Source organism: Solea senegalensis, linkage group LG19 (assembly GCF_019176455.1).
Source record: "Solea senegalensis isolate Sse05_10M linkage group LG19, IFAPA_SoseM_1, whole genome shotgun sequence".
NCBI classification, from domain to species: domain Eukaryota; kingdom Metazoa; phylum Chordata; class Actinopteri; order Pleuronectiformes; family Soleidae; genus Solea; species Solea senegalensis.
Genome location: NC_058038.1, coordinates 16,922,109 through 16,941,259, shown reverse-complemented (window position 1 = coordinate 16,941,259; position 19,151 = coordinate 16,922,109). Strand labels below are relative to the sequence as shown.

The 19,151-nt window shown below is 42.4% G+C and overlaps 1 protein-coding gene across 2 annotated transcripts in view; it reads right to left on the bottom strand.

Moving 5' to 3' along the window:
- Positions 1–19,151, bottom strand: part of LOC122785653 (glutamate receptor ionotropic, NMDA 2B) — a 119,006-nt gene that overhangs the window by 38,194 nt on the left and 61,661 nt on the right. For both annotated transcript variants that reach the window (XM_044051548.1, XM_044051549.1), the window contains 3 exons: positions 10,235–10,378; positions 9,285–9,555; positions 1,207–1,399 (listed from right to left, as the gene is read on the bottom strand). In XM_044051548.1, the coding sequence (XP_043907483.1) occupies positions 1,207–1,399; positions 9,285–9,555; positions 10,235–10,378 (608 nt within the window). The remainder of the gene's footprint in view (positions 1–1,206; positions 1,400–9,284; positions 9,556–10,234; positions 10,379–19,151) is intronic.

Below are 19,151 nucleotides of genomic sequence, written 5' to 3'. Positions count from 1 at the left end.
TAGCTCAATAAAAACCCACACAAACCCACACACATACTTCTACAGTAGACACCTAGAGTGGCAGAAGGGCCAAACAGCCACGAGTATAACAATGTGCTGAGCTCTGAAGCACAGCATGACAGGGTTTGCCAACAGAAACGCCATTGGGACCAATTAAGTAGTGTGCAGTGCAAAGTGCCGCCAAACGCTGCGTTTCACAACCGCTTGAAATGCTCTGCTGTTGGGACAGACAGCTGAGGGGGTGGAGCTGGCTTTTCCTGAGGAAGGGGCATGTGGAGGGGGTGTTTCGCTGTGTGGAGGGGTATTATTACATGGAGGGAGGATGATCACAGTATGCAGTGGATGAAGGGGTGTGTGTGTGTGTGTGTAGCGTGTGTCAGCATCTGCTGCATCCATGGTTGCCATGGTTGTGCGGATCTATGCCAGGAAGATGCTCGTGTTGATGTAACACCATCTGAATCTGTGCAGCACTTTAACGTCCATAAATCATTGCCAAATTAATTTTCTAGACATTAGCATAATTGTAAATAACAGTAAACAAATGAGACCACAGCTGACGGAGACACATGGCCTCTTCACTGTATTTTACACTGTCCACCACAGGGCGAGTTTTCAAGGATTTGGTGCTGGATTACTACGAAGCCCCTCTGGTGACAGGTGAAAAAAGGATTCATTACTAAGTTACTTAGGCGTTACTAAAGCTCCCAGCTCGCCTCGGCACGGCCCGGCTTGGGTTGGTTTTCCACTACGAAATAGTACCAACTCAACGTGGGCGGAGTCATACGCGACACACACAAACCAGTGACTAGTGACTTGGAAAGCAGTCGTTTTCAATGTAACTGAATCATTAGAATCAGTTTCTTAATAATATTTGCTCAGTTATATATATATATATGTATGTATATATATATACATATATATGTATATATATGTATATATAGACCCAAATGTTCCAGGCGACTAAACACTCTATCAAAGGTCAAATCAGCCGCTCCTAAACATGAAGTGTGTTGATATTCTCTCCTTTATGTCAATTCTACACAAGCAGTCTTAATTCCGTTGTCTAAAGTTTACATATTGTACCATACTGTAAAATGTAATGCATACACACTTCCTCAGCAATATTCTGAATGTTTTCTGATGACCTAACCAGAAGAAGGCCATTATACACTTGTACATAAATACTCTGTTTCTACCATCTCTCACCTGAGCACTTCATTGGGGTTGCCTGAGATGGGGGTTTTCTTTTCAGGAGCTCCGTGGCACTCAGACTTCAGCAGCGTGTGAGGTCCGCGGTCCATCATCATGGTGGAGGTCGCCATAGTGATTATTGCCACACCGTCACGAACGCGCGCCTCCAGGCCGTAGTCCCACTCGTCGTAGGACACCGAGAGCAGACCTGGATGCACAAAGCAGGGAGAGCAAAAGGGAAAGATCAGAGACGACGTGGAAAGACGAAAGAGTCCGAGGCAGAATAATAGAGACGTGAGCGAGAAAGGGATCGGGAACAAAGGATTGAGTCAGATATGAGGATGACAAAGTGAGACAAAGGAGAAACAGACAGATGGACGGAGCAAACTAAAGTGATTGTGTGGAGGCATACAGAGTGTACATGTTTTGAACACACTCCAAAAGACAGAGAGCGCTCACTACGTGATGACTCAGAGAGCAGCCGATAAGCTCTCGCATCCTGACTGAGTAATCGTCTATCACCTTGCTGTGTTTGTCCATCTGTCTGTATAAAACATCTCTGTTTATCTGCCCTTCTGACAGCCTGAATCCTACTCTCTTTTGACAATCTGTCTGTTTATGAGCAGGTCTCTGTCTCCCTCACTCTCCCTATCTCTCTGTGTCAGTCTCTCCAGGTGTCCTTCCACGTTACATCAGCTCATTTATCCGTTTGCCATGATGCCCGTCTGTCTGTCTGTCTGTCTGTCTGTCGTTTGACAGTTATTTGAACACTTATTTTTCCAGCTGAGGATATTCCCCCTGCTTCGACTCACACAAACACAAACGACAGTGATTTACCTGTATGGACTCAAGAACAGGGAACTTCATTAATCAATGTGTGTGTGTGTGTGGTGTTTTGTTTTTCTTCTTCTTTCACTTACTCTGTGGAAACACATGAACGCGCTACACAAAATTAGACCCATTACGCGTCCATTAAAACAGAGCTGACATTTTGATAATGATTTTCACTGATGAATCTGCCATTATTGATAAGATGATTAAGTCAAGACAAACAGTCTCTATTAATTGATTTTACACAGCGAGTGGTGCCAGGTAGTGGAGCCTCTTTAGAATGACCAGTCATTGAGCTCTCCCATTCACTACTGTCAGGATTTTATGCGAAACATATCGGCCAAAAAAGGCATTTTTCACAGGACGCCGTGATGACACATGCATGTAAATACAGCGGCGAGTGGTCCAAGATCAGTTTGGACCACCAATAAAACGGTTCCAAGAGATGTGAGAACAGCACCTATTAAATGCTGGAAAGTCTCTGTATATAATATAATATAATATAATATAATATAATATAATATAATATAATATAATATAATATAATATAATATAATATAATTTAATATAATTTAATATAATATAATATAATATAATATAATATAATATAATATAATATAATATAATTGCAATGCCTTGACTTTAGTGAGGTAAGTACACACAGTACAAAACAAACATTAGATTAAGTTTTCAGTTAGGGGCAACAATTTTCATTTTTGGGACATGGAGCTCGACTATTTTTGGTTGGCATTTTTATTTACCTATTCAGTAGAATAATGTAAAGGATTTATGAATGTATGGGGCAATCTTACTCATATTTACTTGCAGATGAAGGGGGTAAAAGCAAAAATATAGTGTCGCTTATTCACTTTCCATAGAATAAATGCTGCTATCACGTTTTGCGTCATTTTAGCAGTCAAAACGCGTGCGGAGAAGCAAAATGCAGCATCTAGATGTTTTAATCACTTTAAAAACAGGATCGTGTTAACAGGATTGGTGCCATGAGGCAGAAAATGTTGCTCTGATAACTATTCTACTAACTGAAGTGCCATCATCCATCCATCCAGTTGGAGCAAATCTCAGCTGACATTCGGCCAGAGGCAGGGTTCACCCTGGACGGGTCACTAGTGTGAACATAAATGACCATTCACACTCAAACTACAGACAATTTCAAATCTAATCTAAAGGATTTCTGCAAGCAGGAGGAAGCAGGAGTTTCTGGAGAAAACCCACACACGAACATAGGGCGATCATGTAAATGCCTTTTAGCATCACTGTGTCGCCATGAAAACATTCTCACCAATTCAAAATCAACAACAGGCATATCATCTGTGAGTCAGGAAATACTGTTTCACTGAGGCCAAGATGTGAGTATATCAGAGTTTAACAGCGGAGGCTCGCTCCAGCTCTCAGTTGGGAAATTTACACTCGTGTCAAATTTATTACAGGAGAGTTTTTGCCAAACTCGTTAATTAGAAAATGTAATAAAACTAACAACTGTGCTGTTTGTTAGAGTGTGTTTTAAGCTTTCAAAACAATCCGCAACTTCATTAGAACAAATATGGCACAATTACATTTTGATTAACTGTCTCGGGATAATTGTCATACAACACACAATCAGTGCTGCCTCTGTGTTCATTCACACGGATCATCAGCTTTGCATGGTGCGTGTACCTTTGAAGGTGGTGATGAAGGTTTGTGCATAATTGAAGCTACTGTGCTGGTATTTCTGGTTTAAGGTGAACAATGTAATATAGATCATAAATGGCCAGGGTTTTTTAAACATTATCATTTGCTTATAAAGCTTATGAAAGCTGATTATATTTGCTAATTATAATGCATGTAATTGGGTGGAAATCTGTACATGAAAACAAACATTTTTTTCGTCTTTTCTCCTTTCTCCTTCCTGACGCCAACAACGAAGTAACAATATATTGAATAGCCGCCATGCTGCTGGTTGCAAAAAGAGCCCAGTTTGAATGGAAGTCTAGGAGAAAATGAAACTACTTCTCACTTGATCTACAATGTCATTAAAAGTCTTCCCGGGGAGTCTCAGTCGCCACATTTTTCAATAGAACACGATGTACATTTTGTTCCCATTTAGAGAAAGATAGACACTAAAGAAAGGCGATTGTGATTGACAGCTGGTATCGTCCAACAGTTGCCCGGTTGTACAGCATGTGACGTCAGATTCTTACGGTGATGTCACGAGCTGTTGCCACTTGGTAGAAATGAGCAGCTTTGGTTTAGTTTTGAGCCAAAGTCAAAGCCACAATGCCCAATTTAAACCTTGATCGGCACTGGTGTGATGCAACTTACAGCTTCAAGTGTCTGTATGACATTTGAAAAAAGAAACGGACAATAAATCATTTTCCTCTTTGAGGGCCCCCGTTTGTCAGCTCTGGGTTCAGTTCACATGGATCTCAGTGAAGCTCGCCCCGCTTTCAAACCAATTTATTTGGCTATGTCTCTCTCTCTGTCTGCCGTTTAATCTGTCTATCCCTGTGTCCATCAGGGGGTCTTGCATTCATCTGACAGCGTATGACCACATGTCAGCCAGTGCACTACCATGTCAGTGGGCAGAAATAGACGGGCACCCTGGCAACCTGCCGTCCTCACGGGGCCCTGGCGCTGACAGTTTTGACCCTCCGGGACCACATCTGATGTCACACACTATTGGCACTCTCTCAACACTCACTCACTCATTCCCATCACTTGTTTTTTTTATATACATGTATATATATATATATATATATATATACATGTATATATATATATATATATATATATACATATATGTGTGTGTATATATATATATATATATATATATATATATATATATATATATATATATATATATATATATACATATATATATAGAACTTTTATTACTCCATGAAAAAGGTGTGCGGGTGAGTTTGAGTGATGTGGACTTGCATGTGCCAAGTGGTGTGTTCTTTTCTATATCTTGGGAACTGTGTGAATATTCATAGACCTCATGGGACATGTTCAACTGTCATAACACGGACATGTCAGCGGGCAACGTTATAGCTGAACAGCAGTGGTGAAGCTGTCAAGGCTGCATTTTCTGGCCAGTATACTGGCTACTGACACGGACCCGCACCAACACTTTGACTACATGCAAGCAAACGGAGTGAGATCATAACAGCGGCAACGTATCACTGGGTATTTTTGGAAACAGCTTATTATTGTCAGTGATGTCAGATCGGGAGATTGTGTTAGCGGTGTGTACATCCGTGTTGTGCAACTCTGATCCGCAGGAATAGATACAGAAAGTCTGTTAGAGAGAGAGAGAGAGAGAGATGGAGAGGACGAGGAATGAAAATCAGAGACAGAACGGGCAGAGAGAAACTCACACAAAGACACAAAAGCAAAGACAAGACCAAAAAAACTGCAAATCAGAGAGTTGGCAGAGAGTCAGAGGAGGCTGAAATACTGAGACAGAAAACACAGAGAAGTGAAGGAACAACAAATGAGGAGGAAAGGGAAGGAAAGAGGAGGAGGGCGATGGTTCCCCAGAGCAAAGCTTATGGAAGGCATCGGTGGAAATACCCGGTAGAATTGAAGGCTCTTCATCACACATGGTGCAAATTATTAAGAGTGTCTTGTAAGCAAATTAGCCTCATGGCCAGCGCGCACCTTCCTCTGAACCCTGAACTGCTGTATTCACCCACCGCCCGCACACACCACGACACCATCAGTCACACGCTGTGCAATGCTGTCGTAGCGCTGTGCGCAAGTTCAGAAGTTACTGCGGTCGACTGCTACGACAGGCCTCATGTGGCTTTTCTGCTGCTGAATCTCAAAGTCAGCGATGAGAGCTGACTGCAAGAATCAGTCTACAAATGAACATCTCACATTAACAAATAGCATGCTCGCATCTTGCGCTTGTAAAGTAGAATCTGTTATCGTGGTTAATTCATGACTGGATTCTGTCTATCACATGCTGATTTCTGTCTCTTTGGTAGACGACAGCAGTATAGTGGTCTCACTGGTGCCCGCTCATATACGGCATGCTTTATTCTCTATTTTCCTCTAAATGTGGAAAAAGGTTACACAAATAAGCCATATAAATGTTTATTAATGTTGTAAATCAGGTAAGAAGTAGTCTCATTTTCCCATAGTCTTCCCCCCCAGTGGCTATCCAATATATTACTACTTCCAGGTTGGCTTCAGCAAAGGAAACTACATACATTGTGTTCAATATACAGCATTTTAGTGCATACATTCTCAACATTCAAACTATACTGCATGTTCCTATGTACAGCATCACATTTTCCTAACCATCATCATTTGGACGTTTCTGGTTAAACTGCAGGATCGCCATATGAATTGAACAAATGATGTATCCTATTCATCATGTGAGTGATTGACATTTAGCGGGCGATCGCTCATTATGTCTCACATGATTAATTCAGTGAAAAATCAAAAAGGTTTGTGTGTGTGTGTGTGTGTGTGTGTGTGTGTGTGGACACAGGCGCACTGCCACCTCCACTTTGCGATAATTCAAGCAGAGCATGAGCTCATCCTGATTATCTCTGTGGCAGCATAAATCAAGAGGGGAAGTTGTTGTGTGATTTACATAACTGATAGGCGATATATCAAACTTTATAGAGTGGAACCCTAATTTGGAATAGGCAGACACACACACACACACACTTATAGTCCAACAAGTATACACACAATTTACTCATACTCACCCATTATTTTCTCATGCAAATGAAATCATGAACCAAGTGCACATTTCACAGATAAATTCACACACACACACACACACAGACACACAGGCACACAACACACACCCAAGTCTAATTTATAGTAAATCACCTATGGATGCCAATAAGGGAGCAGATGTAAAAAGTTTGAATTACAGTGCTTGAAAAGCACACTGATCTCAGGTGGAACCTGGCAACCATTCCCCAGAAAGTGCTGAGAACAGACAGGAGTTACTCTCCTACATGGAGTAAAAGTGACTGAAGTTGTGGGAAGTTACAGCAGTTGTAGTGATGGCAACATCATCAGCATTTACAGGTTTGATTCCAACTGAGAACTGGCCTTTCCCAAAGTGTCTGTCAAACCCCCAAGTGCTGAAAGTTGTGTTACATGACGCAGCCTGACAGGTGCGTCTGACAGACTGTGTGAGCCGGCTGAGTGGTCCATGCAACCCAACTTGTACCCTTCAAAGGTTTCAATGACCTCCAGCGGAGTTGTTTGAGGGAGGAGAGATGCTCCCTCGCTCGTAAGGAAAGGTCACTTTGTTATTTTGTCTTGCAGGAAAAAAAGAAAAGCAAAATCTAAATAGCCACCTGAAATCTAAATCTGGAAACAACATCACTTCAAAGTTACATCTGGTAAGTCAAGGAAGTCCACGCGAGGAGAATATCACAAATGGATGCTGACACATCCTGGACCTTTTGTTTTTATTTTCACAAGCAGTAAATGCCTCAGCACTTTATCCCGGTATCTCCGTACGCGGGACCAAAAATAAAACCGTTCCGGCTTGCACAGTTTTTAAGACAATTAAGCCTTGTTTATGCTCCCTCAAGGCTCCGCAGCATGCACCTCTGCAGACGCTGCACACCTTAGGAGCAGCCACAGAGGTGATTAGAGTTAGTGTGCAACATGCATCACACGTGCTCGTGTGAAGCACACTGCTGCCAATGTATAGACTGGTTAGATGTGGAATAGATACAGTGAACCACTTTTTGACATCTCATCTCACACGTCTAATGAGCGACATTAAAGCAATAAAAGAGACGTGGGATAGAGGCAGGAAGTGTTTGAAACAGCTAACGTGTAACGTCTTAATCATAATAATAATAATACATTTATTTATAGTCACCCTTCAGCGCTCAAGGACAACAAACAATGAATAAAGAAAGGTACAAACAAACAATAAAAACAGGTTAGAAATGTGACGGTGCAACTGAGATCATGGATCTTTTTTGAGTGTGGATTTAAAGAGTGGAAGTGAATTGATATTTCTTAGTTTCTTAGTTTTTAGACGCTCTGATGACGAGACGGTCAAGTGAATAGAAGAGGACGATCTGAGGGTACGAGAGGGAGCGGCAACACGGAGGAGGTCGGACAGATATGGAGAGGCAAGGTTGTGAATGGCCTTGAATGTTAACAGGAGGATTTTGAATGCAATACGGGAACTTAACCGCGAGCCAGTGGAGCTGCTGCAGGACAGCATGAGTGATGTGATGGATGGATGGATGGATGGATGGATGGAGGAGGCTCTGGCGATGACACCGCTTCATAAAACTCATCTACGTGGCTCAATGTGATCATGTGATTATGCACTCTGATCGACGCAGCTGCTTGTGAGTTGTGCTACACATCCCCCCCCAAAAAAAAAAATTAGTGACATTGATGTTGTCATTTCTGGCAGGAGCAGCTTTACACCGGACGTCACAAATGACAAATTCCTCATGTAACAAACCTCATCAAAGCTGTGTTCATGGCATTCATTTTGCTGCCTTAAATAAAAAAGTATTTTAATACATTAAATATTTTTGAAAGATTTAAAGACAAGGGCTGTTCAGCCTCTTAAATGGTGTAGTAAAAACTAGATGTGGCACTTTCATCCATCTTTTCTTTCCCAGAGGCACTCGGGAAGTTGCACTGCTGTTGCCTCACTGACAAAACTAACTTCAGGAGGAAAAAAAAAGTCAATGTAAATGGGTGTCACATAAAGACCAGATTGACCCTTCAAATAAAATTGGGTCAGAATATGAGAAACAGAGTTTCTCTCTCTGGTGCAAAAGCTTGGCATTAGTCTGAAGAAAATAAGCAGTTCATACCATGACCAAATTCTATTTGTAAAGTCAAAAGATGCTACAGAGGAGATTTGCTGGTTGCATATATAACACCAGTGAGTGAGTGAATAATGTTTCATAATATAAGGGCCAAATGCATGATGATTCTAACTGTCCTGTTACTAGGACACTATTTTTCAGCATTTACCATTATCTCCCAAGTGTCACTTTTTTACAGACTGTTAGGCTAAGAAAGTTCCTAAAGTGTGACCATAGTAAACTTTCTACACCGTTGGTGGCATTTCTCAGCTGTGCAGTCATCCTGTGGAGTAAAGCACTCAGGAGACAGAATGAGGCCGTGTGTGTAGAAAATGCATGCGTTCATGGTACTTCGGATAAACAGAAACCAAACACAGCATGTCATTTAAAAGGTTTTGCCTTTAAACTTTAAATTGTGAGTTCCCTGACATGATCTCCTACCTGTGGGGAACTCGGCAGGCACGACAACAGTGTCTCCAGCGACCAGCGAGGGCACTATCCATGTGAAGCCGTAGCCAGTGATCCCAACAGAGTGGGCGACCTCAAAGATGGTGTTGGCCTCCTCTTTTGTGCAGTACAGCAGGATAACAGGACTCTGGAGCTTCTTCAGCTGGTTCTGGATCTTTGAATCTCCGTCATCGACCGACATGTCAAGTAATAAAACTTCCTCCAGTTCCCAGCCCACAAAACTGTTCTCAATGGTGCTACGGATCTGAAAGAAGAAGAAGATTGTAAGACATTAGTTTGCTTTAATGTCCAATGTTTATTTGTCAAAAAAAAACCTGTCCTGACCCTTTTTTTTTAGTTTATTTTTGTACATTTAATGTACTGTACATAGGGCGAAAGGCGAGTTACACACTGGACAGTTCGCCAGTCCATCACAGGGACACAGACATAGACAAACAACCACCCACTCTCACACCTATGGTCAATTTAGAGTGTCCAATTCACCTAATCCCCATACTGCATGTTTTTGGACTGTGGGAGGAAGAGAAAACCCACGCACACATGGGGAAAACATGCAAACTCCATGCAGAAAGGCCGTTCTGACTGAGGTCGGGAACCCGGGTCCTCTTGCTGCAAAGGCAAGAGTGCTAACCACTACACCAACCGTGTCACCCACATTATGTAATTCAGTCCTGAAATTATAAAAGACACTTATATTTCCTATGATTCTAACGTAACTTTTTCATTAACTGAAAGGGGGTGAAGAGTTTACATAACACCACTAGGATTCTTAGAGAAAAGTATTAAAGGAATACTTCACCGATTAGTGAAGTATCCCTTTATGGTTTGTATGTTAATTTAGTAGATTCCACACAGACCAGCTGAAATATACACAGATCTTTCCTTTACACTCTGATTATTCGTTCTCTGTTGTCTCTTTGTACCTTGGTGACAAAGTCCTGGTAACCTGGGTAGTACGTGGTGACGATGGAGAAGATGTACCAGTCATATTCCTCCATGATGTTCAGGATGACCGATGCCTGTTGCTCGATGGAGGGGCCGAACTGAAAGAACATGGAGTGGTCATCCTGAAAACGAAGGGAACACACAAAGGCAGAGTGTCAGTGGTGACATAACATAACAACTTCAGTTTAGTCAGCATCACACACACACACACACACAGAGAACAGACATTTGGCGTTTTGTAAGATTATTGGTGCGAACATTCATTTGGCTGCTTCTATTCTCTTGCTCACAGAGGAGAAAGGCGAGAGGACACCAGTGGGTTAATGTAATGACACCGGTCATGATTTTCATTAGTTGCCTTTATGATTCCTTTAATGAGTTTGTGCTCGTGGGTGGCTGGGGAAAAATCATGGGGACTTGAAGTTGCTGTCCTCAATGTCATCTATCATATAATTAGTTGGTTTTATTACAAGGCGCCATGTTAGAACAATGTACTGTGAACCTGTGAGGTGCCTTATATTAGACAATACGTGTGGTAAAAAAAAACATTCCCTGAGCCTTTGTTTCTGCTGGAGAAGATCAGCTGAAATATGAGAGATACTGTAGAGAGAGTCTGAGTCCTGCCACCACTGTTGAAATGGACAGATGAAGAGGAGGAGGTGACAAATGTAAGTCTAGAGTCAGTAGCTCTGTAACATGAGCTTGTTTTTGTGCACGTGTGCGCGTCAGTGCACGAGAACCAGTGTGTGCATTAAGGTGTTCCTGTTTTAGTTATGTGGCACTATCTGGTAATATTTCGCTTCATTCTGTGGGGGTAGTGTTACGATCTGAGGTTGCTGACTCCTTACATTTAGTGAATGGCCAGGTTTTTCAGGCATAATCCAAGATGACAGGGCCATCAGGCTCACATGGAAAAAAAATCAGAAATTGTGAAACAACGGTTCAGGGAGCATGAGACATCATTCTCACACATGAATTGGCCTCCACAGTGTCCAGACTGGATTGTGCTGGAGGAAACTTAATACAGCAGTCCGACTCTCCTGCTGTAAATACGAGACCTTGGTGGAGAACTCATGCGACTGCGGACTGAAATAAATGTTGTGACATTGCATAAGCTTATCAAAGCAGTGCCACGGCGAATGCATGTCACAATCAAAGCTAAAGGCAGTCCCAAAAAAAAAAAAGGTTTTTGTATGTGTATATGAGTGAGGGTTTTTTTTTGTGTGTGTGTGTGTTGTGGATTTCATGTGAGCAGATTCAGTTGTCGCCGACACCCTGACGGGCTGCTGAAACTGTGGCTTCTTCACTCAACATCAAAGGCTAACCTGCTCCTCCCAGGAGACGCACACGGGTTGATCCGTTACCTTGTTTTTGTATTAATGAGATCAAGGCCATATCATGGGAGGTGGCGCGCTGAGAGCGAAACACTCGCCGAGCACTTGCAAATAATGAGTGGCGCGGCATTAGCGACGCTAAAAACATACCATTACCCACCGCTGTGTGTGAAATATACAGTATGTGTGTCTAATGCCGGGTTCAGCGCCGGGGCTGTTTTTTTTGAGATCAATGACATAATGATGTGCACACGGCAGGGATGTAACAAAAAAACAAACACCTAATAAAGCCTGTAATTGATTATAAAGTAAAAGATACAAACACATCAATACACAGACCACTCTATCGATCTCAATGCACTATGAACCAGTCAGTGGTCTGTCTGTAACGTTATGAATCGGTTTGATAAAGACGCTAATGCCACGCTGTTACCTCATGAACAAAGCAACTAGCAGGCAGCTTCTTCACTTTTACAGCAAGAGAGAAGTAGCTCCTTAGCAAGACTTAATGTTTATTCCTAATGTCACTGCTTTGATACCTTACCTCATTAGAAAATGAGAGGATTGCGTCTTAATTGTCACATAAATGGTTTTATTTGACGTCACGGGTCACAGCTGACACGTCGGGTCCACCCAAAACACGTCGCCAGTTCATCGACGACACAGAAAGCAAACCTGTTTATTCAGCACGTTGACAGGAAAAAGACTTTGTGCCACCGTGTGCACACACAAGCTCCCTCACTCAGGTCTGATAGTATTGCTCGACAAGATGACACATCGCACCTGTTACACTAGTTCCTCAACGTCTTGTCTCTTGTGTGCTTCCTTTTCACTCATCCTTCATCCATCTCTATCCCTCTCTTCTCTCACTGTGTAGCTCCATTTATACCAGTGAAATTACTGCCAGGGCACAGTTATAATTGAATTTTCAGACTCGCACGCGTTCGCTTCCTCCTTTATCCTCTACGCAGCACCACCACCCCCCCAGTTTCCTCTGGCTTTCTCTCTCTATCTCCCTCTTCTTCTTAAGAGCAGCATTAATGTACTGTACTGTCCAACACACTTATTCGGGGTGCCAGAGGTCTACAGAATTTTCATTAGCTTTTGGAAGAAAAAATAAATAAATAAATAAATAAATAAATAAATGCTAAAAGAAGCCAAATACAGAGAGTGAAGCAGGGAGAGGAGGAGGGTGAGAGATATGAGAGTAAAAAAAACCATAGCTGGTGGGAGAGGGTTGGATGATAAGAAAGCTTGTGCAAAATGAAGTGCTGCAAAACACCTCTCTTCATTTACAGCAACAATAATTAGGGTCTGGCTGTATTACCACCTCTGTTGGCACAAGGTGATCGATTAGTGAGTATTAAAATTCCCAGAGGGCGAAGTAAGGCCAGCAGGAAGCCGGCCAGCTACTAGGATTTGAATATACTTCTGTGCCGGTCACTGGTGTCTCTGTGGATACACAGCTGATGTCAGCACTGACTGTACTGTACACAAACAACAATACACTGCCCCTCAGAATGGACAATAGAATGGGACAGTCGCCCGACTGTCAGTGGACTCACAAGCAAGAGAGATGGAGACATATAGAGATAACACTGGTGAAGGGGAGGTAGAAAAATGTATTTGAATTTTAATTTAATGTAAAAAAAACACACATTAAAAATAGTTTTTAACTGTTAGGGAATTGTAGGCACTATGTGTTGCAGTTTAACAGGTGGAATGTTTGCTCATGCTTGCTGTAACAGCCTCGATCTGCTCAACAGTCTCTGCATCAGTGGTACCTTCAAGCACAGGCAAAGCACACGTGTCATGAACACTGATGCTCCCCCCATATCATCATAACAGTCTTTCTCATCTTTGCCACATACAATTTTACCCATAAATAATAAACTTGGACTCATCCGACCACAGAACACATGTCTACTGTCTTTCAGTCCATTTCAGATGAGTTCAGGCCCAGAAAACTCAACGGCATTTCTGCACAGTATAAATTGCCTAATACAGTTTTAGTTTGCACTTCTGAAAATGCTCAAGGTCCAAGTGATTCAACTAATTACCGATTTTGGGTTTTATCGCATTTTGAGATGAGGGAAAGGACAAATACGAGAGAGAAGAAGAACGGACGCCAGAATAAAGGATAAAGATGTACATAGAGCGGCAATAACTTAGCCAGGATTTCAAGGCCTTCAGAGGGACAGAGGCAGAGGACGGTGTGGTGACAATGGGATGAATGGAGAGGAAGAGAGCAGGCTGGCAGACGGCTATGATCCTGTGTGGAGCGAATGTGCAGGGAAGGGGCAGGAAGCCAGGAGTCAGCGGTGGAGCAGGCACACGTGTGTGTGTGTGTGTGTGTGTGTGTGTGTCAGGCAGTCAGCCAGCCATTTAGACAGGAGGAGGTTGAGCCTGAGTTGTTCAACCACAGAGAACTGATGCTGTCAGAGAGAGAGGCAGGACACACGTGCGCCCTCTACTACGTGAACCATGTGCTCGTGCGAGATAAACACCTTATCATCTATCACATGTCTGCGTGTGCCATTTTATGCAGTTCGCATGCATAAATACGTACGTGTTGATGCGTTCAGTAGTGTACCTGGATGTTTGTAGGTCTTGTGTAAGTGTGTGTGGTTTCCCCTCCGTGTCTATGTTCCATGCTCTGCCCCACAACCACCAAATGACTCCACTCACACACTCCAGGGGTAGATATTTGACTTGGAGGAGAGAGAGAGTCAATAAATCAGGTATTTCAATTACACAGATAGAGGCACATCAGTAACTGCGAAAGAAATAGACCCACTTCCTACTCTTTGTTCTGGAATATGCACGCACGCACACACGCACGCACGGGTACACACGCACTTGACCGACTTACAACTCAAACACAAATCACCGTGCACGTACAGTATGCACGGGCAAACAATCACAGAAACAGAAATGGGGGAAAAAGACAAATGGACACTGCGTTGTTGCTTAACGCGTTAATAAAGACTTACGACACACACAGACATTATGACGCAATAAAACAACAAGAGGCGTGCTGTTAATGGAAGCACATGATTACATACAGTAACTCACACTCTCACATGAACACATTTACACATACATTTACTACATCCAATATAATTTAACACACTTGTACTATGATCGACAGCTGTAAATACATCTGGACTATCAAATGTGTGCGTGCACCAGTGGCACACGACTGGTACATGTGTGTACACATCAGATCATATAATGAATAGTACAATAAGTCACTCGTGATGGAAAGTCACACATTTTTCAAGATGAATAAAGATAATATAAGACATATCAAGTATGGATTTAAGTTTAGTTCAAATAAACGCATTCAGGTCTCCATGGCAACACGTCCAATGGTGGATCTGAATTGATCAGTTTGTGATAAACACAGGAAAATCTGTGTATATAAAATATATTTAAAATACATACATATGATATTTAGGAATTCCACAGGATAATAAAGTGTCTATAAAATGAATAAAATCACATGATCAAGTTGGCAACAGACAGTTTGTGTAGAAAGTGAAAGTAGGCCTTTCAGTTGTGGAAACTATAATCTTTGAATTATGTGAGAATTATTGTTTGAAATTAGTTTATAATGAATATTACATGATTATAATAATTAACTCACATAAAAGCACTTGGTGGACATTTGCTTCAGTGGACGTTCTACCAAACAGGTGGAGTTTTACAGTAGAAACGAGGCCGAGACAGAGACAGAGAAAGAGTGTGAGATGAACAGAGACAAAGACTGAGATAGAGATGGAGAGCAAGTCAGCGAGAGATGACGATGACTGTTGCTGGGAGGTTTTTGGCAATGCATATTTCTGTCCTGCCTATGAAGGATCCTTTGAACTTGACTTGAGAAGCCAGCCATAGAGAGGGAGGGAGGGAGGGAGGGATGAAAAAGAGAAAGCAGGAGAGTGGGAGGTGAGGCAGGAGAAAGGAGAAACAGCTAGTTCTTGCTTCAATATTGTAAATTTAAAAGATAGTGGACAGGAGACATAATCTCACCACAGCCACAGGCACACACACACACACACACACACATATAATGTGTCCCCTAGCACCTTACTCTGACATGTGCTTTTTGGAGTGCTGTACCTTAACCTCACCTCACTTCACCCTTAACTTGACCCCAACATACACAACATTTTAATCCTAATCCTAAAACCAAGTCTTAACCCTAAAAAAAACCCTTTAAAGTTGCGAGGTCCTCGCAAAAGGGGTGTTTGAATCCAAATGTGTCGTCACAGTCTCCTGCAGACACACACACACACACACACACAGTGCTTGCTTTTGATAAAGCCCGAGCACACTCAGCCATCATCATGTGTGCTGAAATTACGTATTGATGATTTCCTGTCCCTCATTAGCTCTCTCTCTCTCTCTCTCTCTTTCACCCTCACTCCATACACTTATTATCTCAACCTCAATTAAACCTTCCCTTATTCCCCGTCTCTCTTCCCCCACTGACTACTTCGCGTTTCCCGTGCCTCATCATCACATTCCTTATCATGGATGTCGACTTATCTTTAATCAAACACATCCAGGCTTAATTAGCTTGCACGTTTGTCGGACCATCGTCTAATTAACAATGACCTTATTTTAAGTACATTCTGAACCTTAATTAAAAAAAAAAAAGTACAAGTCTTGATTAAAATAAAATAAAATAAAAAAAGTAATTTTGACTCAACATGAGTGACTTTGAATGCAACACTGTCACGGCCACTGTGGCCTTTTATGGATGTAAAGGAAGAGAGGTTAAAAAAAAAAAAAAAGCAAACTTAACTTAAAAAGACAAATGAAGAGGCAACAAATTAAACTGGATGCAGCAGAGGGTCTACGGTTCACATCTGTGAGTGGAATTAATACCTCTTAACACTCAAGGTCACATGGTCACACACACACAGGTTTGTGCTGCTATTCTTCTGAGGACAAACATTGACTTGTATTGATTTGGACAGGTGTCAAACTCAAGGACCACCATGCAGTTGTATTTGGCCCTTTTAGCTTTATACAGCTAGTTAAAATGAGTACAGTCATTTATTGCCTAAGACACATGTGACTCAGGACTGACAGACAGATGGAAAAATGATTTGTTTGGAAGTTTTCGTTATTTGACCTTATCTGTTATTTGACCTCTTATTGAGTTGAGCCCTTAACTTAACCAGTTCCTCAAACATGGTCAGTGTTTATGCCAGAGAAGCTCTTAAAGTGGTAACAAATACACACACACACACACACACACACACACACTCTCACACACGCAGAGAAAGAACTATTCTACTAGGACCATGGGATAAACAAGCGTAGCAGCAGCAAAAGCACCAGACTGCAAAGGCCCCTCAGTGGGTCATCTGCTAAACTTAGAGCAGAAATGGGCCAGAGAGAAACAATCCGTGCCTCTGTGTGTGTGTGTGTGTGTGTGTGTGTCACTGAGTTAGGCTAAGCAGACTGGAGGTATAAGCATCATCTAAATGATGAGGTATACATTAGGTGAATCATTTTGTAGAATAGTGAAAGCTCCTCTTCATTACCACACGCAGGAAAACCCCGACAAAAATCTCTGCATTTGAAAAGTTTGAAAGTTTTTGTTTTTTTTTCTTTCTTTTAACAGTTATTTAAAAACTAAAACATTCGAGCAAAGTGACAGAAAATAAATTGAATACACTGTGCGTTTGCTGCTTACTGTGGTGCGAGTTGCCAGCGCTAACCAATCTAACTTAATTCCAGTGGTAGTGGTTTGTTCACAAACTTTTAAGAGAAATAATAAACACTGCTCCATTTGCTGCTGACGGACATTTACAAACCTGTGTCAAATTCAATGTCCAACATGTGATGAAAATCGTCTTAGCTTCCTGAGGACATACAGTATCAAAAATTGTAATTTCAGAATGAAACAAGTTTCGTCAGAAATCCCGTGCAACTGTATTTCCATCGGACCCAAGATAATTCACACACAGCTCTGCCAGACCAGAATGAGCGAAGCAACATTTTTAAGAACGGATTTATTTCTTTGGAGTCTGCAGCGGTTTCCCTAATCTCATGAAAGGCTGGGGTCTGATGGTAGCTCAGTGACGCAGCGAAAGTGGTGGGTTTGATTCCCTAAATGCCGATGTGTCCTGACGGCTGTGCTGGCAGCGCGTGAATGGGTATGAAAGATGTGTGATAGAAGATGCTGCAAATAGTCGTGTGCGTGAACGGGGTCGTGTGCATGCCAAAAACTGTCGTTTACAGCCGCTTTGAGTGGTCATCAAGACGAGACACGAAACACTATATATATATATACACATATATATACACACACAGTAGAAGAGGACAGGGGAAAGTCTTTTATTTTGATTGTCCGTTCATAATTTAGGATCAGAAACAGGAAGTGGGGACACGGACATCCCTCTTCCTGTCCCTTATATGCATGTCCAGCTAACTTCATGGAATGGTGGTGTTGACAGGTAGAGGTGACAAATGCCTGCATCCACACAGAAGACATGTGACCTGAAATGAATGCTGGGTGCATGTACCCTCGTCATTGAAGACAGACGTTAGTGGGGGTCAGTGGATTTCTGAGGCTTTGGAGAAGCAGCGGAAAGTCAGGAAAAGGGCTACGTTTCAGATAAGGATGTTATTAATCCATTTATTCCCTCTCCACTCTCAATCTGCCCACTCCTGTCATATCTACTGATTTCAATCTCCTGCTCTAGCTGGCCCCCGACACTCCACTCTTCATCGCTCCTGCTATTATCCCCCCGCTCTTCCTCATTCATTCCTTTCTTGTCTTCTTTCCTCCTTCCTCCTCTTCATTCATCTCATATTGGCCTCCCCTGCCACGTTTCTCACTGTCGTTCTCTTCTTCTGTTACTCCCCACCTTCCTTCCTCCCTCTCTCCATCTATCATGCATCCCAGGGTGCACCTGGTCTGTGCTGTCAGCTGTCGGCCCAGAGCCATCACCATGGTGGGGCTGTTTCTCATCACTTTTTTGCACCACCACAACTGAATTCTACCTCGTATACACACACAGACGCACAATCTCAACTGATTGTACGGTTTTATCAATATGAAAACAAAGACCAAGGTCACCATCTCCCCCCAAAGAGGGTTCTGAGCCTGAAGAGACGAATGAAATATGCAACCACCTGATCTTAAGAGGAAAAGAAGAAGAAGAAGTGAGCGCTGAGGTGGAGGAGAGGAGCACAAGGAGAACAGAGAGCGGGGGGTAATAGAGTGAGAGTGTGGTTGATATGTGCGTCTGTGTTCTTTTCCTGGCAACACGATAAAGGCTTGCTCTCAGTCACTGTCAGTGTGGAGACCACCCTCTCTATCTCCATCCCCTCTCTCTGTCTTATCCTCTTTCATCTCCATTGCTTTTCCTTCTTGTCCTCTACATTTACATGTAGCCGGCGCTCTCAAACTCAGTGACTTAACAAGTACAAATGCAGAATAAGCCTCAAGTTCCTCCAGAAGCGGGGCAGAGGTCGTCGCCGTGGAGGCTCCGTGACAGATGTAACAAATGTTCTGCATCAGTGGAATGATAAGAGAAAG